This window comes from Pseudochaenichthys georgianus, chromosome 15, assembly GCF_902827115.2.
Source record: "Pseudochaenichthys georgianus chromosome 15, fPseGeo1.2, whole genome shotgun sequence".
Lineage (NCBI taxonomy): Eukaryota > Metazoa > Chordata > Actinopteri > Perciformes > Channichthyidae > Pseudochaenichthys > Pseudochaenichthys georgianus.
Genome location: NC_047517.1, coordinates 3,915,078 through 3,940,222, shown reverse-complemented (window position 1 = coordinate 3,940,222; position 25,145 = coordinate 3,915,078). Strand labels below are relative to the sequence as shown.

General features: G+C 42.3%; 1 protein-coding gene across 3 annotated transcripts in view; it reads left to right on the top strand.

Annotated features, from left to right (window-relative positions):
* Positions 1 to 24,104, top strand: part of fbxw4 (F-box and WD repeat domain containing 4) — a 104,028-nt gene extending 79,924 nt beyond the window's left edge. For all 3 annotated transcript variants that reach the window (XM_034100085.1, XM_034100084.1, XM_034100083.2), the window contains 3 exons: positions 17,761 to 17,901; positions 23,682 to 23,823; positions 23,910 to 24,104. In XM_034100085.1, the coding sequence (XP_033955976.1) occupies positions 17,761 to 17,901; positions 23,682 to 23,823; positions 23,910 to 24,044 (418 nt within the window). In that variant the 3' untranslated portion in view covers positions 24,045 to 24,104. The remainder of the gene's footprint in view (positions 1 to 17,760; positions 17,902 to 23,681; positions 23,824 to 23,909) is intronic.
* Positions 24,105 to 25,145: the final 1,041 nt, after the last annotated feature.

Sequence of the window (25,145 nt, the reverse complement as noted above, 5' to 3'; positions counted from 1 at the left end):
TTCATAGTATTTTTTCGTCAAATTCCTATTGGAAACGTTTGGACATTGTTCATAAGTATTTACTCTAACGTCTTTATTCTACACTTCGTCTCTGGTTGGCACATTTCATTCCAACACTTTCTCTTTGCTTCTGTTGCAATTAATTCTGTATTTGTTCATCTTGGCAGCACAAAGAGGTCCTATGATCAGCCATATAGAGGGGGGTCCCACAGGGCAGCGCTATTGGAGCAGCACCCCAACTTTTCCCAGTGTCTTGGCTCATGGCTAAACACAGAGGGGGAAGCATCAAAGAGACGGACTCGGACCCTCACTCCCCTCTGTTCCTTAAAAAAGGGACAATCAAATAGCCAGGCTAGGATTCCTCACATTCCTCACACTGAAAGAACTGAGTGAAATGTCTGCGCAGGGCTGGACACTCTGTTATACAAATGGCAGCAGTATTGTCTTCCCAGTGCACGCTGCCATGTATGTGACATTTGAAGGTGGTCCTTGTTGATCAGCCCACTCTGCACTCACACTCGCGCTGCCGCTGCAGAGGTGCATGTGTTTGTTTTCCCAGTAAAAGCCTCAGCAGGGCTTCTTTTCTCTACCTGTCTGAGGCTTTTGACGAGAGGGCCTGTGTCCCAGTCAGAGCTCAGCCTCCAGCCTCGTGTGTCACACAAACACACACACTGCTTTTCTGTGGCTGCCTCCACACTAAAGGTTAATGCCCCTAGCTTCTTCTATTTCTTTTTTTCTACATTGTCAATTCATTAATGAATCCTTTCACAACCTGTGTGTGTGTGGCCCCTAAAGCCAACCTGACTCCTGCAGGGAGAGCAGACAGGCTTAAATCAGGACTTAGACTCTGCATGTCACACAGCCTGCAGCCCCTTCATAACAATCAGTAAGCCCCCCCCCCCCCCCCCCCCGACCGACACAGCTTACACTGCAGTCCAAACTGCAAATGATTCTGTGATTTACATTTTACAATGGTTTTATAGGGTGCTCTCATTAGTCACGAGTAGTCTCTCTGTGGGTGTTTCTCTTCTGGTTACTGTGTGATTACATCCAACATGAACAAGTGCAACTTCTCAGTATACACTGCTTCGTGATGTGTCTATCAAGGTGGTATCTGACTTCTGCGTCTTGCTCCATTTAGTTGGCATGGGAGTATTAGTCATGTTTAGTGAGCCTATGGTTATTAATGTCCTATAACCAGGGGTGCACATAACTGTTATGCTCTGGTTCTCAGAGGAGCACCTGGAGAGGTTGCTTGGTGCACATCCTTAAAATGAAATAAACCGGACCTTTTGAGGGGGTCTTGACTTTATGAACGGGGGGAGGTGCGCTAGTGAGCACTCAGCAGGGTTACTGTGCGTAGCTAAACCTAAGAACCGGTTCTGAACCTAAGAATCTCTAGCACGGAGCTTGAACCGGAGTTGCGTTGGTGTGAATGAGGTATATGGGATGTCCATACGATTTTTAAACGGCAGCTAGTCACATTTTTAGCCTTTTTAATCCAGAATTAAAAGCTCTGTGTCTCTAATGCCCCTTTTCCACCAAACCGGATCCGGTTCAAGAACCGTTCTTTTGCTTTTCTGGTGCTGAACCGGTTCTTCTCTATAGCACCACTTGTGTTTCCACCGCTCAGAGCCTGAGTGGAGCTCGAGTGAAGCTGCGTCATCACGTAAACGTTTACGCGCCTTCTTATGACACCCACAATGCGCGAAAATCCCTCATATCAACAACAACAATGATCCCGGTAGTCTATCTTGATTTTTTTAGCATGTTGCTTATTTGCTCCAGAGTCCGGTGGTATCCAACTCCCGCTGCAGCTGCTGGAAAATAGCTTTAGGCCGCGTTGTACCGTCCAACTTCCTCTGTATCTCTTGCTTTGACCAAAGCCCGAGGAGGTCATCTGTCTCTTCAGCGGTCCACTGCTGCTTGCATTTACTGGCATCCATCCTGGTTCGTAGTTGTGTGTGTTGCTGAACAGAATTTGCGGCATTTTGTTGTTGTTGATCAGGTTAATCCCACCCCCTGCCTCCGACGTAAGCGTGAAGTATTGGTTCTTGCCGGCCGGTTGAGTGGGGCCGGCTAAGAACCGGTTTTCGGTGCTTAGAGCCGGCTCCGCTGCGGTGGAAACAGGAAGAACCAGAGCTTAATTAGGCTCTAGGGGCATGAAAATATAAGAAATATCAGTAATTTTCAGAGGTGGGAGGAGTACTCAGATCTGGTACTTGAGTAAAAGTAGAAGTACCAGAGTGTAGGAATACTCTGTTACAAGTGAAAGTCCTGCAATCAAAATGTTACTCAGTGAAAGTAGAAAAGTATTCTCATCAAAATATAGTTAAAGTAGCAAAAGTAAAGTAGTCGTTGTGCAGATTGGTCCATTTCAGAATAATATATATGATATGTTTTATAATGATTGATCATGAAAGTGTTCTCAAAGCTGGTGAAGGTGCAGCTAGTCTGAAGTACTTTGTAGACTGCAGGGTAGCTGGTGGATTTACTCCAGGTGGAACTAAAGTCTGATTCAACACTTGATTAGATTTCACATCATTCATCTGTGAAGTAACTAAAGGTATTAAATACATGTAGTGGAGGAAAAGTACACCATTTACCTCTGAGCAGCAGTGGAGTAGAAATACAAAGTAGCAAACAATGGAAGTACAGTACAAGTATCTCAAAATTGTACAAATTACAGTACAGTACTTTAGAACATCTACTTAGCTACTTTCAACCACTGCTCATTGTATATCTAATAAATGTTTGTTAAAGCAGTTAAGTGACTTTGTGTAGCCTTCAGGTTCACCAAACCCTCTCTCAGTGACTTTACACCTCCGCTAGTCCCACTGGGGAGTGTGTGATGCACAGTGAGAGTTCATGAGCTGATTATAGAGAAAACAGTATAATTGTAAGTACTCAATGTGCGATATCAGTCAGTGGGAGTTCTTTCCTGTTTCAGCCGACTGCTCTGCTGCTTCTGCTTCACACTTCCTCTCAGAGACCCCGTTAACTGCGCTCTGTGTTCCTGCGACACATGACGGGCAACACTGAGACCAAAAGACCTGAATGATAATACAGTTTAATTTATCCTTAACAGTGTGTCAGTGTGGAGTCTGTGGACTGCCTCAAATCCTCAATGTGGATTCATCCTCTGCGGAAAGAAGGTCCCGACCAATTGGTTGTTTCCTCTCCTTGTTTGTATGATTATGATTGACTGAGTCTTTAAAAGAAAATCAAACTATATAATATGAGATGTTATAGTATTTTGGAGCTGAGGGAAAGACTAACATGTTAGTTTTGATCTTTTTATAAGATTTGAGGACAAAACCAGAATAACAACTGCACCCTGAGAACTGATGCTCTATTTCAGTCACCAGGAATATGCTACACCCGTCTCAATGGACAGCTTTCTTTTATTTTATTCATGTCAACATTTGGTTTAGAGGCATTTAAAACAGATGGAGCATTACAGACATATTTACATCTTACAATGACAACTGTAAATGAACTGAGCTTTAACCTGGGAAATTAGCTACATAAGGAATACAGCCCTACTTCTAGAATAGTCCACATGCAGCACTTCCACTGCATGTAACAGTGAGTGTAACAGTGAGTGTAACAGTGATATGTTTTTGATAACATTGTTAGAACATTATGCCCTACTATTCTTAAAACGTTTTCAGCTGCAAGTTAGATTTGTTTATGTTGCCAGAATGTTATTATTTTAGAGTAGGATAACGTGCTTTATCGTTCCGATTTATCAGAAGTCTTTCTTTTTTGTATGCGACCAGCAGCTAGTACAAGTCACTGTCGGTGTCACATGTACTGGAGGGGACCCAGAATCAGACATTTGTTTATTAGAAAAGGGGAGCTGGGAGTGGAGGTTGGTTATGGCGGCAGTGGGAAACAGTTGTTCCAGGGTGGGTAGAGAGGCCTGGCTGGTCTTGGGAGTGTGGAAGGCCTTGGATTCCTCCTGGGAGAGACATACAAATGAGTGTGAGGCAAATTCGTTTTTATACATCCTATTCATTGTCTCAATGCGCTCATACATCTTAAGAAAGTTATCACCAAAAATGTTAAGAATGTTTTTAGAGAAACTTATCCTACCTTTCAGAAGAACATTCTGGGAACCAAAATAAAACGTCCCGCTGAAAACGTTTTAAGAACAGTAGGGCATAATGTTCTAACAATGTTATCAAAAACATCTTAAGAAGGATATCAAAAACATCTTAAGAAGAATATCAAAAACATCTTAAGAAGGATATCAAAAACATCTTAAGAAGGTTATCACCAAACATTTCAAGAATGTTTTTAGAGAACGTTATCCTACCTTTCAGAAGAACATTCTGGGAACCAAACTACAACTTCCCGCTGAAAACATTCCTAGAACAGTGAATGGTAACATTCTCAGAATGTTTTTAGAACCAAACATTTCTAGCTGCGAACTCACACATGCCACCGTAAACATGCAACATCTGCTTACAGCTTACTGTATCATGAATTACGTGCTTGTTTGTTTTTAGAAAAAGAAAAAAAAATCATCCTTTTCAAACAAATGCAACAAGTTTGTTTTTTAAAGCGCTCTACAAATAAACCTGACGTTGACCATGACCGTGTTAATATTTGGCATCCAAGGAACATTTTATAAAAAAGAATAACCTCCTGAAAACGTTATCCGAATGTTGCTTTGAAAATGTTCTTCTTTTGTTATCATGCAACATTGAGGGAATGTTTTATAAAAGAACATCTGTACTGTGTGTACGTGAACAACGTCCAAAAAACATCCTCAGAATGTTGCAGGCAAAACGTTCCACCTTTGTTAACATATCACATTAAAGGAACGTTTTATAAAAAATGTTATGTCATCTCAGGGCTCAATAACATCCTCAAAACATCCTCTGAATGTTGCAGTGAAAACGTTATGTCTTAGTTAACCTTAAACCTTATAGGAACATTATTTGAAATAATAAACATCCTCAAAAGGTTATTTGAACATCAGATTACATTTTTTATTTAAAACATTATCAGTGTAAAAGTGAGTGTAACAGTCAGTAACAGTGAGTGTAACACTGAGTGTAACAGTCAGTAATAGTGAGTGTAACAGTCAGTAACAGTGAGTGTAACAGTCAGTAACAGTGAGTAACAGTGAGTGTAACAGTCAGTAACACTGAGTGTAACAGTCAGTAACACTGAGTGTAACAGTCAGTAACAGTGAGTGTAACAGTGAGTGTAACGGTCAGTAACAGTGAGTGTAACAGTGAGTGTAACAGTGAGTAACACTGAGTGTAACAGTCAGTAACACTGAGTGTAACAGTCAGTAACACTGAGTGTAACAGTCAGTAACAGTGAGTGTAACAGTGAGTGTAACAGTCAGTAACACTGAGTGTAACAGTCAGTAACACTGAGTGTAACAGTCAGTAACAGTGAGTGTAACAGTGAGTGTAACGGTCAGTAACAGTGAGTGTAACAGTCAGTAACACTGAGTGTAACAGTCAGTAACACTGAGTGTAACAGTCAGTAACAGTGAGTGTAACAGTGAGTGTAACGGTCAGTAACAGTGAGTGTAACAGTGAGTAACACTGAGTGTAACAGTGAGTAACAGTGAGTGTAACAGTCAGTAACAGTGAGTGTAACGGTCAGTAACAGTGAGTGTAACAGTCAGTAACAGTGAGTGTAACGGTCAGTAACAGTGAGTGTAACACTGAGTGTAACAGTGAGTAACAGTGAGTGTAACACTGAGTGTAACAGTCAGTATCACTGAGTGTAACAGTCAGTAACAGTGAGTGTAACAGTCAGTAACAGTGAGTAACACTGAGTGTAACAGTGAGTAACACTGAGTGTAACAGTCAGTAACAGTGAGTGTAACGGTCAGTAACAGTGAGTAACACTGAGTGTAACAGTGAGTAACACTGAGTGTAACAGTGAGTGTAACAGTCAGTAACAGTCAGTAACAGTCAGTAACAGTGAGTGTAACACTACTGAGTGTAACAGTCAGTAACAGTGAGTGTAACAGTCAGTATCACTGAGTGTAACAGTCAGTAACAGTGAATGTAACGGTCAGTAACAGTGAGTGTAACAGTCAGTAACAGTGAGTGTAACAGTCAGTAACAGTGAGTAACACTGAGTGTAACAGTCAGTAACAGTGAGTGTAACGGTCAGTAACAGTGAGTAACACTGAGTGTAACAGTGAGTAACACTGAGTGTAACAGTGAGTGTAACAGTCAGTAACAGTCAGTAACAGTCAGTAACAGTGAGTGTAACACTACTGAGTGTAACAGTCAGTAACAGTGAGTGTAACAGTCAGTATCACTGAGTGTAGCAGTCAGTAACAGTGAGTGTAACAGTCAGTAACAGTGAGTGTAACAGTCAGTAACAGTGAGTGTAACACTGAGTGTAACAGTGAGTAACACTGAGTGTAACAGTCAGTAACAGTGAGTGTAACAGTCAGTAACAGTGAGTGTAACAGTCAGTAACAGTGAGTGTAACAGTCAGTAACAGTCAGTAACAGTGAATGTAACAGTCAGTAACAGTGAGTGTAACACTACTGAGTGTAACAGTCAGTAACAGTGAGTGTAACAGTCAGTAACAGTGAGTGTAACAGTCAGTAACAGTGAGTGTAACAGTCAGTAACAGTGAGTAACACTGAGTGTAACAGTCAGTAACAGTGAGTGTAACGGTCAGTAACAGTGAGTAACACTGAGTGTAACAGTCAGTAACAGTGAGTGTAACGGTCAGTAACAGTGAGTGTAACAGTCAGTAACAGTGAGTGTAACACTGAGTGTAACAGTGAGTAACAGTGAGTGTAACAGTCAGTATCACTGAGTGTAACAGTCAGTAACAGTGAGTGTAACAGTCAGTAACAGTGAGTAACAGTGAGTGTAACAGTCAGTATCACTGAGTGTAACAGTCAGTAACAGTGAGTGTAACAGTCAGTAACACTGAGTGTAACAGTCAGTAACACTGAGTGTAACAGTCAGTAACAGTGAGTGTAACAGTGAGTGTAACGGTCAGTAACAGTGAGTGTAACAGTGAGTAACAGTGAGTGTAACAGTGAGTAACAGTGAGTGTAACAGTCAGTATCACTGAGTGTAACAGTCAGTAACAGTGAGTGTAACAGTCAGTAACAGTGAGTGTAACGGTCAGTAACAGTGAGTGTAACACTGAGTGTAACAGTGAGTGTAACACTGAGTGTAACAGTCAGTATCACTGAGTGTAACAGTCAGTAACAGTGAGTGTAACAGTCAGTAACACTGAGTGTAACAGTCAGTAACAGTGAGTGTAACGGTCAGTAACAGTGAGTGTAACACTGAGTGTAACAGTGAGTAACAGTGAGTGTAACACTGAGTGTAACAGTCAGTATCACTGAGTGTAACAGTCAGTAACAGTGAGTGTAACAGTCAGTAACAGTGAGTGTAACAGTCAGTAACAGTGAGTAACACTGAGTGTAACAGTCAGTAACAGTGAGTGTAACGGTCAGTAACAGTGAGTAACACTGAGTGTAACAGTCAGTAACAGTGAGTGTAACAGTCAGTAACAGTGAATGTAACGGTCAGTAACAGTGAGTGTAACAGTCAGTAACAGTGAGTGTAACACTGAGTGTAACAGTGAGTAACACTGAGTGTAACAGTGAGTGTAACAGTCAGTAACAGTCAGTAACAGTCAGTAACAGTGAGTGTAACACTACTGAGTGTAACAGTCAGTAACAGTGAGTGTAACAGTCAGTAACAGTGAGTGTAACAGTCAGTAACAGTGAGTGTAACACTGAGTGTAACACTGAGTAACACTGAGTGTAACAGTCAGTAACAGTGAGTGTAACAGTCAGTAACAGTCAGTAACAGTGAATGTAACAGTCAGTAACAGTGAGTGTAACACTACTGAGTGTAACAGTCAGTAACAGTGAGTGTAACAGTCAGTAACAGTGAGTGTAACAGTCAGTAACAGTGAGTGTAACAGTCAGTAACAGTGAGTAACACTGAGTGTAACAGTCAGTAACAGTGAGTGTAACAGTCAGTAACAGTGAGTGTAACGGTCAGTAACAGTGAGTGTAACACTGAGTGTAACAGTGAGTAACAGTGAGTGTAACAGTCAGTATCACTGAGTGTAACAGTCAGTAACAGTGAGTGTAACAGTCAGTAACAGTGAGTAACACTGAGTGTAACGGTCAGTAACACTGAGTGTAACAGTGAGTGTAACAGTCAGTAACAGTCAGTAACAGTCAGTAACAGTGAGTGTAACACTACTGAGTGTAACAGTCAGTAACAGTGAGTGTAACAGTCAGTATCACTGAGTGTAACAGTCAGTAACAGTGAGTGTAACAGTCAGTAACAGTGAATGTAACGGTCAGTAACAGTGAGTGTAACAGTCAGTAACAGTGAGTGTAACAGTCAGTAACGGTCAGTAACAGTGAGTGTAACAGTCAGTAACAGTGAGTGTAACGGTCAGTAACAGTGAGTAACACTGAGTGTAACAGTGAGTAACACTGAGTGTAACAGTGAGTGTAACAGTCAGTAACAGTCAGTAACAGTCAGTAACAGTGAGTGTAACACTACTGAGTGTAACAGTGAGTAACAGTGAGTGTAACAGTCAGTATCACTGAGTGTAGCAGTCAGTAACAGTGAGTGTAACAGTCAGTAACAGTGAGTGTAACAGTCAGTAACAGTGAGTGTAACACTGAGTGTAACAGTGAGTAACACTGAGTGTAACAGTCAGTAACAGTGAGTGTAACAGTCAGTAACAGTCAGTAACAGTGAATGTAACACTACTGAGTGTAACAGTCAGTAACAGTGAGTGTAACACTACTGAGTGTAACAGTCAGTAACAGTGAGTGTAACAGTCAGTAACAGTGAGTGTAACAGTCAGTAACAGTGAGTGTAACAGTCAGTAACAGTGAGTAACACTGAGTGTAACAGTCAGTAACAGTGAGTGTAACGGTCAGTAACAGTGAGTAACACTGAGTGTAACAGTCAGTAACAGTGAGTGTAACAGTCAGTAACAGTGAATGTAACGGTCAGTAACAGTGAGTGTAACAGTCAGTAACAGTGAGTGTAACACTGAGTGTAACAGTGAGTAACACTGAGTGTAACAGTGAGTAACAGTGAGTGTAACAGTCAGTATCACTGAGTGTAACAGTGAGTGTAACAGTCAGTATCACTGAGTGTAACAGTCAGTAACAGTGAGTGTAACAGTCAGTAACACTGAGTGTAACAGTCAGTAACACTGAGTGTAACAGTCAGTAACAGTGAGTGTAACAGTGAGTGTAACGGTCAGTAACAGTGAGTGTAACAGTGAGTAACAGTGAGTGTAACAGTGAGTGTAACAGTGAGTAACAGTGAGTGTAACAGTCAGTATCACTGAGTGTAACAGTCAGTAACAGTGAGTGTAACAGTCAGTAACAGTGAGTGTAACGGTCAGTAACAGTGAGTGTAACACTGAGTGTAACAGTGAGTAACAGTGAGTGTAACACTGAGTGTAACAGTCAGTATCACTGAGTGTAACAGTCAGTAACAGTGAGTGTAACAGTCAGTAACACTGAGTGTAACAGTCAGTAACACTGAGTGTAACAGTCAGTAACAGTGAGTGTAACGGTCAGTAACAGTGAGTGTAACACTGAGTGTAACAGTGAGTAACAGTGAGTGTAACACTGAGTGTAACAGTCAGTATCACTGAGTGTAACAGTCAGTAACAGTGAGTGTAACAGTCAGTAACAGTGAGTGTAACAGTCAGTAACAGTGAGTAACACTGAGTGTAACAGTCAGTAACAGTGAGTGTAACGGTCAGTAACAGTGAGTAACACTGAGTGTAACAGTCAGTAACAGTGAATGTAACGGTCAGTAACAGTGAGTGTAACAGTCAGTAACAGTGAGTGTAACACTGAGTGTAACAGTGAGTAACACTGAGTGTAACAGTGAGTGTAACAGTCAGTAACAGTCAGTAACAGTCAGTAACAGTGAGTGTAACACTACTGAGTGTAACAGTCAGTAACAGTGAGTGTAACAGTCAGTATCACTGAGTGTAGCAGTCAGTAACAGTGAGTGTAACAGTCAGTAACAGTGAGTGTAACAGTCAGTATCACTGAGTGTAGCAGTCAGTAACAGTGAGTGTAACAGTCAGTAACAGTGAGTGTAACAGTCAGTAACAGTGAGTGTAACACTGAGTGTAACAGTGAGTAACACTGAGTGTAACAGTCAGTAACAGTGAGTGTAACAGTCAGTAACAGTCAGTAACAGTGAATGTAACAGTCAGTAACAGTGAGTGTAACACTACTGAGTGTAACAGTCAGTAACAGTGAGTGTAACAGTCAGTAACAGTGAGTGTAACAGTCAGTAACAGTGAGTGTAACAGTCAGTAACAGTGAGTAACACTGAGTGTAACAGTCAGTAACAGTGAGTGTAACGGTCAGTAACAGTGAGTAACACTGAGTAACAGTCAGTAACAGTGAGTGTAACAGTCAGTAACAGTGAATGTAACGGTCAGTAACAGTGAGTGTAACAGTCAGTAACAGTGAGTGTAACACTGAGTGTAACAGTGAGTAACACTGAGTGTAACAGTGAGTAACAGTGAGTGTAACAGTCAGTATCACTGAGTGTAACAGTCAGTAACAGTGAGTGTAACAGTCAGTAACACTGAGTGTAACAGTCAGTAACACTGAGTGTAACAGTCAGTAACAGTGAGTGTAACAGTGAGTGTAACGGTCAGTAACAGTGAGTGTAACAGTGAGTAACAGTGAGTGTAACAGTGAGTGTAACAGTGAGTAACAGTGAGTGTAACAGTCAGTATCACTGAGTGTAACAGTCAGTAACAGTGAGTGTAACAGTCAGTAACAGTGAGTGTAACGGTCAGTAACAGTGAGTGTAACACTGAGTGTAACAGTGAGTAACAGTGAGTGTAACACTGAGTGTAACAGTCAGTATCACTGAGTGTAACAGTCAGTAACAGTGAGTGTAACAGTCAGTAACACTGAGTGTAACAGTCAGTAACACTGAGTGTAACAGTCAGTAACAGTGAGTGTAACGGTCAGTAACAGTGAGTGTAACACTGAGTGTAACAGTCAGTATCACTGAGTGTAACAGTCAGTAACAGTGAGTGTAACAGTCAGTAACAGTGAGTGTAACGGTCAGTAACAGTGAGTAACACTGAGTGTAACAGTCAGTAACAGTGAGTGTAACAGTCAGTAACAGTGAATGTAACGGTCAGTAACAGTGAGTGTAACAGTCAGTAACAGTGAGTGTAACAGTCAGTAACAGTGAGTGTAACACTGAGTGTAACAGTGAGTAACACTGAGTGTAACAGTCAGTAACAGTCAGTAACAGTCAGTAACAGTGAGTGTAACACTACTGAGTGTAACAGTCAGTAACAGTGAGTGTAACAGTCAGTATCACTGAGTGTAGCAGTCAGTAACAGTGAGTGTAACAGTCAGTAACAGTGAGTGTAACAGTCAGTAACAGTGAGTGTAACACTGAGTGTAACAGTGAGTAACACTGAGTGTAACAGTCAGTAACAGTGAGTGTAACAGTCAGTAACAGTCAGTAACAGTGAATGTAACACTACTGAGTGTAACAGTCAGTAACAGTGAGTGTAACAGTCAGTAACAGTGAGTGTAACAGTGAGTGTAACGGTCAGTAACAGTGAGTAACACTGAGTGTAACAGTCAGTAACAGTGAGTGTAACGGTCAGTAACAGTGAGTAACACTGAGTGTAACAGTCAGTAACAGTGAGTGTAACAGTCAGTAACAGTGAATGTAACGGTCAGTAACAGTGAGTGTAACAGTCAGTAACAGTGAGTGTAACACTGAGTGTAACAGTGAGTAACACTGAGTGTAACAGTGAGTGTAACAGTCAGTAACAGTCAGTAACAGTCAGTAACAGTGAGTGTAACAGTCAGTATCACTGAGTGTAGCAGTCAGTAACAGTGAGTGTAACAGTCAGTAACAGTGAGTGTAACAGTCAGTAACAGTGAGTGTAACACTGAGTGTAACAGTGAGTAACACTGAGTGTAATAGTCAGTAACAGTGAGTGTAACAGTCAGTAACAGTCAGTAACAGTGAATGTAACACTACTGAGTGTAACAGTCAGTAACAGTGAGTGTAACAGTCAGTAACAGTGAGTGTAACAGTCAGTAACAGTGAGTGTAACAATCAGTAACAGTGAGTGTAACAGTCAGTAACAGTGAGTGTAACAGTGAGTAACAGTGAGTGTAACAGTCAGTAACAGTGAGTGTGACAGTCAGTAACAGTGAGTGTAACAGTCAGTAAAGCCCCTGTCACACTGTCCTGAAATTGACACCCGATGGACACACAAATATGGAATTGTGAATTTCGCACGAAGATGGCCCCGAACCACACACGAAGGCAACATTTACATTACATTTAAGACATACAACTGCAATGAAAGTACCAAAAACAATTATGTTAAAGTACTATGATACTGTACTGATATCTTCAGACTTTGTTCTTTACTTTATGTAGAAAATATTACGTTTTCTCCGTAATGTTGTTTCCATAACAACAACAACTTCCTGTCAACTGTCCTTCAAAATAATATATTATATCCTTTTTAGTTTCACAGAACACAAATTGGGTTATTTACATAATATGTTTACATGATTTTGTTGTGCAATAAAACAACCCGATGGACACACGATAAAGGAAATGTTCAAATTCGGCTGTGATCGTAGCAACATCGGACCATTCGTGAGGGCATCTTAAGCCATCGTATGATCGCTGGTGGAGTTTCTCAGGCTCCGGCAGCAACTTCGTGAGCGGTGGCAAAATATTTGGCATGCCAAAAAATTGCCGAAGGACCTTGCGAAGGTTCATTTACGTGTTGAATTTGTGTGTCAATGTTGCCCTTCGTAAGGCCATCGTGAGGGCATCTTGTTATCATCGGTGCCATCGGGCATTCGCCCCGATCAGAGTGAGGGTGAATGCACCGATGATAACACGAAGATGACACGATTTGACAAGATGCCCTCACGAGTGCCTTACGAAGTTGCTGCCGGAGCCTGAGAAACTCCACCGGCGGTCATACGATGGCTTAGATCCCCTCACGAATGGCCCGATGTTGCTACGATCACAGCCGAATTTGAACATTTCCTTTATCGTGTGTCCATCGGTTGTCAATTTTGGGACAGTGTGACAGGGGCTTAACAGTCAGTAACAGTGAGTGTAACATTGTGTTCTGAGTACTTCCCCTCTGAGGATCAGCCATGTGACAGCTCCAGGTAGAGAACATACTGGAGGCAGACAGCCAGGAGAAAGGATGCTCAGATCAGAGCGCTGTTCCGCCGCTCTGACAGATCCACTCTTTCTTACAGATGACATGCTCATGCCGGCATCCTGTAATCACACGGCCCATAAAGCTTGTGACCTACCAATTTGAGAGTCCCTGCTGTTTAGCTCTGTGCACCCGCTCATCGCAAAGTCCTATTATGGCTTTAAGATCCCTGTGCAGATGTCAGGTCCTTTTTATGGAAGCTTTATTTTTCTTTCACATTTAGGGGTTTGTATGTATTTGGGATAACATTTTTTAGAGCAGCATCACATTGTCCTCGTGTTTTTTGAAGGACTTCAGAGAGTAATGTTATGAATTGATGATCTCTCTTCAGTCCGAGTGCTCGTGCTGCGTTGGAGACATCATTATTTAGTAATGAATGAACAGGCTCGTATCCCTTTGGCTTGAATGCGTTCCTTTTTGTTTGACATGTGCTAAGCTCCTTGGTTTTAGTGGTAAGGTGAAAATGAGGGGTCACTACTCACACAGACACCAACTCAGCCTCATCACTGACTCCCCATTGGCCTGGGCTTAGTCATGAGACCCTGGCAATGAGAAAGCTCTCACCCAATAAGGTGCCCTGTGGGGAAAGCCCTGGTCCAATAAGAAGGCCCCCTGGGGTAAGGCTGGGGGATTACCAGACCCAGCCTGCAGATTGAGCCCCGGGCTTGGTGGGGTGGGGGGGTGGGCACGAGTCCATGCACAGGGCTACTTGGTCGCCAAGGCCAGCCACCCCCTTTAAATGGTTGCTACGGAGCAGGTATCAAACGTTCGAGAGTCGCACACAGTCACGGTCATGGAGGGTATTAAAGTGCAACAAAGAGACAGTTATTCTGCAATACTCAGGAGGCTGTGGTCACAAGAGCCTGGTGCTACACACACACACACACACACACGCACACACACGCATGCACACACACACGCATGCACACACACGCACGCACACACACACACACACACTGATCCACACTCACCGGCTCTGTAACACAGAGGCAACCAAACAACCCATCACAGGAGAGTTATCTCTAATACTAGACTCTAAAGGAGACTTTAAAGTACCTGCGTGATCGAGGTTAAAACCAACATAGTGGCATTTTCAAAGATCAGGAAGAACAGATCCCTAAAGAACCTCTCTGAGCTGGGACACCGTAGCCGGGTACAACAGTCCAGTCTAGATCTTGACTTCACTATCCAGCTCCTGCAGCATAACTGATGAGCCTCTATATTAGATTACATTCAGCTGTATTGTCATTGCACAGAGTAACCAGAATGAGCGAGTACAGTGCGTGAGTTTCAGTGAACAACAGAACAGTGCTGGCTTCGGCTAGCTCTTTCAAAGTGTGGCTTTGTGAGTCTAGGGATTTTAAACGTTGTTATCACTGCGTCATTCCCTGTTTCCAGATCCGTTATCGTCCCTCTCAATGTAGTGGTTTTGACTGACTGCTGTGAAGGGAGCGCTGCTATTGGCCACAGCATGGCACTGTTGTCCGCGATGCGTACAGACTCTTCACAATGCTCTTTGTTGGGATTCTCCCACGGGTTCCCCTTCATCTTAGTTTTACAGAGATAAGATAACACCTTTAGTAAACGTCCTGAACTACACTTGTGTTGTTTTGTCTTTTTTTTTATTAGAATCTGCTGATAACCGGTGAGTGTGTCTTACCAGCTCATTGCTCGTGCATAGAAGTATGTCACATGCAAAATACCACTCCATGCCGTCTGCAGCACTATGGGTGCACTCTGCCATGCTGCACGGCCAACATCATATGATTCCTGCCTACTGCAATAACTCTGTATGACACATCTCCTCTGGCCTCTGCTCCACAGCTTCTCTTTGGGTGGCTGGACACACTGTACATTTTACATTTATATTTAATTTTATATTCCATTCCCTACACTCTTAATGTAACAATATCCTGCTTTATATTGTATCTAAAGCCACATTGTTTTATTGTCCGAGTTTATAGATTTTTTTATCTTTACTGTATTCTTTCTACTTTTTAATGCTGCTTTAATTCTACTTTGAGATGTTTAAATTATAATATTGTTTATTTCTACTCTTTAATTTCTACTTATGTGCAATGCCTTTTGTTGTTTATTATGCTGCTGCAACGCAAACATTTCCCAATTTGGGATCAATAAAGTACCTCTTATCTTATCTTATGATGTGATATGAATACGTGCCCCACATCAGGTGTGAGGTGCACTAAGATTACCGGACTATACGCAGTCTTCTAACTTTCCTATCTCCAGCTACTTATGTTATGAGTCAGTATAATATAATACAGTACACTTGTGCATTGCAAATGTTATAATACTCCGATGGTTCTGTCGATGTGCAGTGATATTCTATTCATGTACATGTTCACACAGTCTGCCTTTTATTGTCCTTTAGCCTGGAATACCACTTCATGGCCTTACGCAGCGTCCACACGGCGGCGTGCGTTGAAGCTTACCGGCGGGCGTGTCTGAAGCTCGACCAACAACCAATCACATGAATCTCCCGCCCCTGACACACAAGCACGCGGTTTGATTGGCTAGAGCTTGTACTGTCATATGATTTGATTGGCTGACGCTTCCGTCGGAGCTTCAAAAGTTGAACATTGCTCTACTTTCGAAGCGAGCAACGCGAGCAAAGCGAAACGACGCTCCCACAATGCAGTTCGGCAAAGCGTGACGTCACCCCATTCAAAGTGAATGGGCAGAAGCGTTGAAGCTTCAACGCACGCCGCCGTGTGGACGGGCCGTTAAGGTGGCACCGTGCCATATGTCCTGCAGGTGGACTATGGCGAATTGTGCTTCACTCTAACCCAACTTTCCACTTTCTTTAAGTGCGACTGAGCAACTTTTATAGGATGATCTGAGGCCCCGCCTCCAATGCTGTAACCAGTTCTCTTTAAGCATCCATGCAGTAAAGCTCCCAGGAAGTGCAGCAGACGTTCAAGCACATTTTCGTAGTGGTACTACAACTTCTGTGTCAGTCCATGACACCATTCAGGCCTTTTCCCACTTACATTGGGAAATAGACATCTGTACATCAGCGGATAGTTTTCTGCGGCCTGAAAGTTGTAAAATACGTCAAAAGCTTCCATTGCTGTTTCCAGTTCTCTTCATACATCCAAACATACCTGTATCGGGCTTTGGGAGCTAGCCCAGAGGTTTGACCCTGCCCGGAGATAACCCTGTCAGACTCAGTAATGGCGGTTCCTTTTCAACCAGGCTGAAGGGTCCGGAGCATTAAAAAATGACCGGGGTTCCTCTGCTCCTCCAGCACAAATTGATGTCACGTTAACAGGATGCTTAAAGCTGCCTTCACATGATATGCAATTTGCTCTTTGCTCACAGTGAGGTTAAGCACAGAGCCTTGCAGTGAAAACAGCCACATAACTTTTGTTTCTATGGTTACGTACCCTGCTAGCTTGCAGCGCTTAGCAGAGTTTTCATCTGATTAGTTGCACTCCGAAAGGTCAGCAGTAACCAGGTTAAAGTTTAAATAATTAGAACTTTGAGGGCAGAGCTCAATTTCAAGCGGTGTGCGGCGTGAGTCGGGCGGCGCTGTCTCCAAGGAAACACAACGCCAGCTTGTCGTGTGAATGCAGCTTTACGATGCCACATTTGCACAAAAAATGAGTGCACTTTTTTTTAGAAAGCAATGGCCAGACAGAATACTTTTACCTTGAAATTAAAAAACCACGTCATCAGCAGGGCCCAGTAGTTCAAAACTTTTAATCCCTATCTGATCGGATCAGATTTGGATTTTGGGTAGTTCAAAACCAAAAAACAGGATTAGGATCACTTTGATATCCGATCAGATCAGGAAATCCAATCCAAGCTTTAATCTGGATCAAATCTTCAAAACGGGTAGTTCAAATTGACAACACAGGATTGGGATCAATTTGATCCCAACAAACTGGATTATCCTGATCCCACCAGAGGGGTGGATTTCCAGTGGATTACCAGAGCAAAATGTACTGTACAAGTTATTTTAAAATATGTTTCAATTTAAATTAGATGGCAAAGTTTGTTAACTGAAATAATACACAATTTTTAGCCTTCATGGCAAATACATTTTATTTTTCCATTTTTTGACCTAAATGTTTATGCACATACAAGTGTATCACAACAAATATTGTCAAGCACAAATGTAATTTAGATTAAATGTTGTAAATGTTAGACTAACGCTTTTTATTTATTGGTAAATCTATTTAATATATTCACAGATATTTTTCATATTTTTTGTTTGTATATTTGCAGATTGATTTCGTAAATGAAATAGTTTTGGGGAGGTTAGAAATCGTTCTGCATTTGTGGAAGGTGTTTTTCATTTACAGATTAGCACTAAAATCATGGAGACATATCTATCTCCTAACCTAAGACAACATCGCTCCCCTCCCAAGATTGGAATATAGAGCATTTTATTTTTACATTTTCCCCCTTGTTTCTGAAATATTTGCAAAATGTGACATTGATTTCTCCTCTTTCCTCTCTGTCATCCACTAGAGCCCAGTGTGTTGGCAACCTGGGCCTGGGGTTCCGCCGCGGTGCCGGGGTGTTGGACATGCAGTTTGAGTGTCCGTCGCAGCTCTTCACCTGCGGCTACGACACCTTCATCCGACTGTGGGACCTGCGACTGAACCCAGGGTAATACTGGGCCCCAGGGGGTTGCGGTCTGATTATTCATTAGTGAGCCCTACAATTAGACCCTCCAGAAAAACGCGGGCTAAAATCCTTGATTATGCGATCAAACATGCGGGGTTGTATGTGATTTTATGCGGTGAAATTGCGGAAGTTGCAAAATATGCGGAAAAAATATTGGGCTGTCTTATTTATTTATTCTCTCTCACACACAACCTGCCACTAACGTTAAACCCCTTTACTATTCAATTAAACGCATTCAATGTTTATTTATTGTAAAAGCAATTGGGCTATTTTAATCACACTCTCTCTCTCTCACACACACACACACACACACACACACACACACACTTCTCCGCCTCATTCTGTTTTCATTTACTCGTTCGTTATCTGACCAGCTTCAGTCTTGTAGGCTACTCACTTTGTTTCTTGTAGCCCTCGAAAGGGTTTTGGAGGTCGATGCCTCGGTGAACGTGAGTTGTTTGTCTTTCTTGTCCGCAGCAGCAGAAAGCATTTTGGAATGTTTGAATGAATCAAAGTGGGTCGTCACCGTGGATGTTCTCTTATGCTCCAACACACAGTTGCACGGGTGCAGAATAGTTTCCCCCCACTTTCGTGCAAAACATCGGGGAACTGCTTTGCCCGGTCTTTAGCAGAAATGTTCGTCGGTAAATGAGATGGATTAGATTTTTTCATCTTGGTGTTTTCTCTTTCGTGTGAGCTCCACACGTTCACTCTACGGTGTTGTTTACCTTCTGTGATGCGCGAGCTGATGACGTCGCGTCATCATCATCATCATCATCACTTCACGTCAAGATGAGTTCACTTTTTTTTCCCTCAACTTTGTGTGGAAAAATGCGGGGATTATGCAGCCTTTTGATAAATATGCGGCCTTTTAAAAATCTGCGCCATTTTGCTGATTATGCGGTAAATTCTGCGATCGCAGAATCGCGTTTTTCTGGACGGTCTATACAATGCAGCCCCTGTACTGTGCGCCGCTGAGGACCCTGTCTGAGTTCACATCCTACAGCCACAAACATCAATATTAAAACAGGTTTCATGTGTCAATCAAGTGTAAGCATTTAAAGGGATTGTGATGTCACAAAAGCACTAGGCCCCCAATACCCCTTTTCCACCTAGCCAGTTCTAGCTCTGTGCTAGTGCTCTTCTGGTTCCAAACTGGTTCTTCTTTTTAGCCCCAGTTGTGTTTCTGCTGCTCAGTGCCCGACTGGTGCTGCGTCATGACATCACCGTTTACGTCGCTGTTTTTTCGTCGGGTCAATGATCGTGTTGCTTTTAATAATACGAAGCCAGATTCAATTAAAGAACGACTTCTCCAACCTTTTCTCCAGAGTGCCGTGGTTCATTGTTTATTAATGTGGTTCAGCGGCATTTACCGACCGCTGAGGCCACCGGAGTTTAGTCTACCATTAACTCACGGCAGAGTTTAGTCTACCGTTAACTCACGGCAGAGTTTAGTCTACCGTTAACTCAAGGCAGAGTTTAGTCTACCGTTAACTCAAGGCAGAGTTTAGTCTACCGTTAACTCACGGCAGAGTTTATTCTCCCGTTAACTCATGGCAGAGTTTAGTCTACCGTTAACTCACGGCAGAGTTTAGTCTACCGTTAACTCAAGGCAGAGTTTAGTCTCCCGTTAACTCACGGCAGAGTTTAGTCTACCGTTAACTCGCGGCAGAGTTTATTCTCCCGTTAACTCATGGCAGAGTTTAGTCTCCCGTTAACTCACGGCAGAGTTTATTCTCCCGTTAACTCACGGCAGCGGTGGCTGGAAAGTATTCACTGTCTGTCTGTCCCATAAGCAGCTGATAAATATCCCCCCCCCCCCCCCCCATAAGTGAATGTGTTTCAGTATAATTTGATGCTGTTCGGCATTACACCGCTGTAAGAAAGTGTCTCTGGTATAAAATGGGTGATGTTAGCATAGCAACCGATGCTAATCTAACTATCTTGACTACTTGTTGCTATCCTATTGTGGCATAAGCCGTTTTCTACAGGCACATTTTACTGGTGTATTTTCATTATGATTCTATTTATAGATAGTCGGACATGACAACCTGTATTGATTCCATCCAATAGCTACTATAAATACAATACAGCAGGAAAACGTCTGCCTCTCTCCACAATGATCAATAACAGCAAACGGATGGTCAAAGTAAGGCACAAATAAACAGAATCACACTAAGCCTGTTTAGTGTTTCCTGACGTTTCATAAGTTTGTCTTTTATGAGAGTGTGGGGATGCGTTGTAGTCACTTTGTTCAGCTTCCGACGTAAGCGTGACGTATTAGATTATTGGTGCTTGACTGGCAGTCGAGTGGGGCCAGATAATAACTGGTTTTCGGGGCCAGGAGCCTCTGGAGCTCTGAACTAGCCCTGGAGCTGCTTGGGTGGGAAAGGGGTAAAGGTCAGGTGAGGTGACTACACACATAGAACTACACTGAACAAACTGAAACGTTGACTTTAATTAAATGTATGTCAACAGATTTCACATAACTGTATTAGGTTAGTTGAAAGCAATAATATCAAGTTTAAATACAAAATATTAGGTTCAACTTAATAGTATTGCTTTTAACTAACCTGATATTTGTTAATTTGTTGACGTATTACATTTAAATAAAGTCAATGTGTCAGTTATTTCAGTGTATGCAAAAAGTTCAAGAGGTATTTGAGGAGTAGGATCTGAAAGCAGCCAAAGTGTCCCTGGTGCTCTGTCTAAGACATGAACGTGGTTGATGTAGGTAGGTGAAATGTGAGTGTAATTGCAAAAGATAAAGTATTAAAAGTAAAAGAGGTGAAAGCACAAAACAGTTGAACTCTTGTACTTGTAAATGATGACTAATTCAGAATGTCCTTTGTAAGGTGAGCCCTAATAAATCATAATTGCAAATAATGATTACTCGTGCTTTACCCTGAATAATAAAGCCACAATGCCAGGTGACTACTAACTTTAGCAGCGTGCAGCAGCCCCCCCCCCCCCCCCCTTTATTGTCGAAAGCGGGGGTAGAGAGGTTTCAGGTTGTATTGGAGAGGGTGAATCAGTGAAGTAAGACAAATCAGATCTGATTGGCAGATTGCTCTGGGGACTGTGAGAGGGGTTGGGCTGGGGTGAGTGCTGGCAGAGGGGGGTCCCTCTTTAGATATCCATAATTCATACGCCCAAACCGTCTTCCAGGAGGTTCAGGTAGTCTGGAAGTCGGGGCTCACCCCTGAATAGAAATGCACTGTGACAGTAAAACAAGTGCACATCCTGCATGTTCCCATGCTGCAATAGAATATATGAACATTCATCAGTATATGTTTTGATCTGACACATAAGATTTTGTAATTGCATTAAAGTACAACACATTTTATTATTTGAACATCAGTCAGCTTGGTTTGTTTGAGATTGTTTCCAGAGATAACAGCCACCCTGTGTTACAGCTTTCTGTTCACACAGATCAAAGGAATTCACCTTCCTCAGTCTGCAGCTCTCATCCAATCACAGCTAGAGAAGTGTGTGTGTGTGTGTGTGTGTGTGTGTGTGTGTGTGTGTGTGTGTGTGTGTGTGTGTGTGTGTGTGTGTGTGTGTGTGTGTGTGTGTGTGTGTGTGTGTGTGTGTGTGTGTGTGTGTGTGTGTGTGTGTGTGTGTGTGTGTGTGTGTGTGTGTGTGTGTGTGTGTGTGTGTGTGTGTGTGTGTGTGTGTGTGTGTGTGTGTGTGTGTTCTGCTGCCCCTCTGTCTGCCCCTGGTGTCCCTCCCATCACTTATGGATGAGGCTGCACTAATGGTGGATCGATGTTTATTGGCAGAAAATACTTATGCCCAAAATACTTCCCCTCTCTGAACCACAGCCACACACACACACACACACACACACACACACACACACACACACACACACACACACACACACACACACACACACACACACACACACACACACACACACACACACACACACGTTCAAGGCCTTATCAACAACACTATAGTTTCACTGTCTCCCAAAGTCCACAACATCCACAGCTGCTCTGATGGTTTGAAAGTTCGATGTTCCATGTTCAGGGCTTTCCGCTGCAGCATCTTTGACTAGTATCATTTTTAAATAGTTTCCCCACCTGACCCAGACTCAGCAACACTCCTGGTGCTTATGTAATGCAGAACACTTACATTGGATCAAATCTATTCACCTTAAATAAAAGTGACACAACAATCACAACTGAATTAAAATAACTGTCACACACTTCAGTCGGTCTTTGGGATCAGGGTTCAATTTAACTTGACCCCTTTGTTCAATATATTGTTCTGCCATGGAACTATCTATTCCAATGTGTCGGCTTATGGTGAAAGCACATGCTCTGTGAAGACACTTTGGCAATAACAGACCAGGAAATCAGAAACAGGTTTATTACCAGGTAGGTTTACACGTACGAGGAATTTGACTTGGCGTCGTAGATATTTGTTATGCTCTACTTAGCCCTTCCACATATATCACGCTCTCACGCTGCCCAAACTATTCTCACGCCAAAAACAAGATGAACCGGCGATCGTTTTTGGTTGGTTATTTACAATGTTGAGTTGACAGCTGCTGAAGCTGTCGATCCGCTCCAGAGGTCGCGTTAACCGAATATTTTCCGTCTATGACGGATTTCTTTTTTAACAATGACGGACAAATCTGAAAGCAGTCCGTCATTTTGACAGATTAGAACAAACTCGGAACAGCGCCAAAGTTTCCCCGCAGCGAGGCTCCGCTGTTACGCTCGCCCTCCAAAAAGGAAATCATACCGTTTCCAAACCTCACTGTGCCGTACAGATCATTGAAATGTCTGAGTTGTGGCTTTACGTGCAGCAGCCATGCATAACACGGCGCATGTGAACTGTCCCCCCGTCGGAGTTGTGTAAAGGCCGACGGGTCATTCTGGATTTTGACAGAAGTTTTACGATCCTGTCGGTCAAAATGACGGGCAGCGAAAAAGTCTAGCGCAACCTCTGATCCGCTCCCTCCCTCCCCACCACTCTTAACAACGTTAACAGACAGCAGTGGGAGCCGGTTGGTCAATCCCGACCCGTATTGCGCATGCTCAGATCTGAGATCCAGTAGAAATTATAACAAGTAAAAGTCTGCTGTTTATTGTTCTACTTGGCCAACATAGAGTCAAAGAGTATATGAGAGTGAGAGTGTGTTAATTAATATGTTTGGCAGTTTGGAGTAAGTTTGTAGATTTGTGCGTGTGTTTCATGTAGGCTATAGGCCTCTCACCATAATTAATTTTGTTGGATACATTTTCCCAGAAATTATTGCGATAAATGATAATATTGTCGGCACCGTTGTATGACCATTTTAGACCACTGACATAATGATAATATATAATAATAATTACATTAAGTACATCCTTTCAAACTGCTAGTCACATCCTCATGGAAATGGAAATGTATCGAGTTCATTTTTATTTATCGTACGATAACTCATTTAATTGTTTCTCACGACAGGCCGATGCACACAATAAAACAGTGGAAACATGTGTTTGACTTTCATTAGTGTATGAAACTTTGTGCCCTTTAAAGTCTGTCCAATATTGTGTATTTGCATATATTGTATATATATATATATATCCTATATATAATAATGTCCTGCTCCTGACACGATAGCAGTCATTTAGTGCGCATATGTGTAATTAAACCCATGATATCAAAATCTCACTCCAGCCAGGTGCCCAAAGTTGGCAACCCTGATATATCTTTGACATATTTTTAAGTGTGATGTGTGTAAACTGTCCCCTCGCTCCCAACAGGAAGTGTGTGATGGAGTGGGAGGAGCCTCATGACAGCGCTCTGTACTGCCTTCAGACAGACGGGAATCACATGATAGCCAGCGGCTCCTCGTACTACGGGGGTGTGCGTCTATGGGACAAACGTCAGGCTGCATGTTTGCAGGTAACCTGCTGTAAATCCTCAATGTCTGAGCAGATGTTACACAATACACTTATTGCTGTTGTTTCTTTATAATGTACCGTGTGCAGTTCTTCCAGCTGAGCTCCCGCCCGGTGAGCAGCCCTGTGTACTGCCTGAGGTTCAGCAGCTCTCACCTGCACGCTGCCCTCGCCTCCTCCCTGCACTCACTGGACTTCAGACAGAACAACGTCTACATCAGATGACACACACACACACATATCATTTTTAATTAATCTGTTCAATAAAGCTGTTTCTTTTCACAAGATATGTTTCATAAGGAAGTGCTTATTAAGATGAGTTAATAATTCATAATAGTCTAAATGTCAGTGGGATTTTAATGGTAACCTCTTAAATATATAAACCTTAACCAGTATGAGCCTTTATGGATGGGTGAAACAGCAGAGGCTGTACCTACTGATCAACAAGCACTAGAATAACCTCCACTTCAACATGTATTTGTTATTGATCTAATTCAGAACACTGTTTAAAGTAGGCTGTTGGTAAAAGACTCAAGCTACAATGTACCTGTATTTGATTGTGAGATATAGAGGAAAAAAAGAGGGAAATTAAAATAGATGGCCTCTCCCTGCTCAACCTACACCAACCCGGTATCACGGCAAGACGTGAACATGTGACTATTCACCATGCTGGGAGACGTGAAGATGTCACGATTTTGTCCCTTCAAACGTGACAGTTACATGGTATTGTTAACATGGCCCAAATACCCGGAAATGCCAAGCAAATGATACCCCGATGGTCAGTTGTTATTGTCAATATTAATATAATAATGATTTATTTTTTCATAGTCACACTCGATTTCGCCGATTTTCTTGTTTCCCCAGCTGGTCGACTCCTCTTTTAGCAGAAACAAAGGCTACATTCATGTATTAAATCAATGTTAATCCGTGTGTGTGGATGTGGAATTAACGGACGTGACGTTGTGCGATTGCGTTGCCAGGCAACAACTTGGCTTCATGTTAATTTACAAACTCTTCAACTACAACCGTAGTTATATTTAAAAACATGTTAGAAGGCCTCACGAAATCCTTTAATGTAAATTTAAATGTGAAGGACTGTGTGTATAACAAAATACATCCGTCATTAACAATACCGGAAACAGACGTAGGCAAGATCCTCAACTCGGTGATTTTGTTGTTTAGCCGCAATTCACGTTGGGAAATGGTGTTTATGCGATGTGAAAACCCGGAAAAAAAATTTTTAAATAAAATAATACTTTATTCCGAGTGTGCTTGCTTTTCTCTTTAAAAGTCATCACATAACGGCATTGTAATACACGGTTTGGC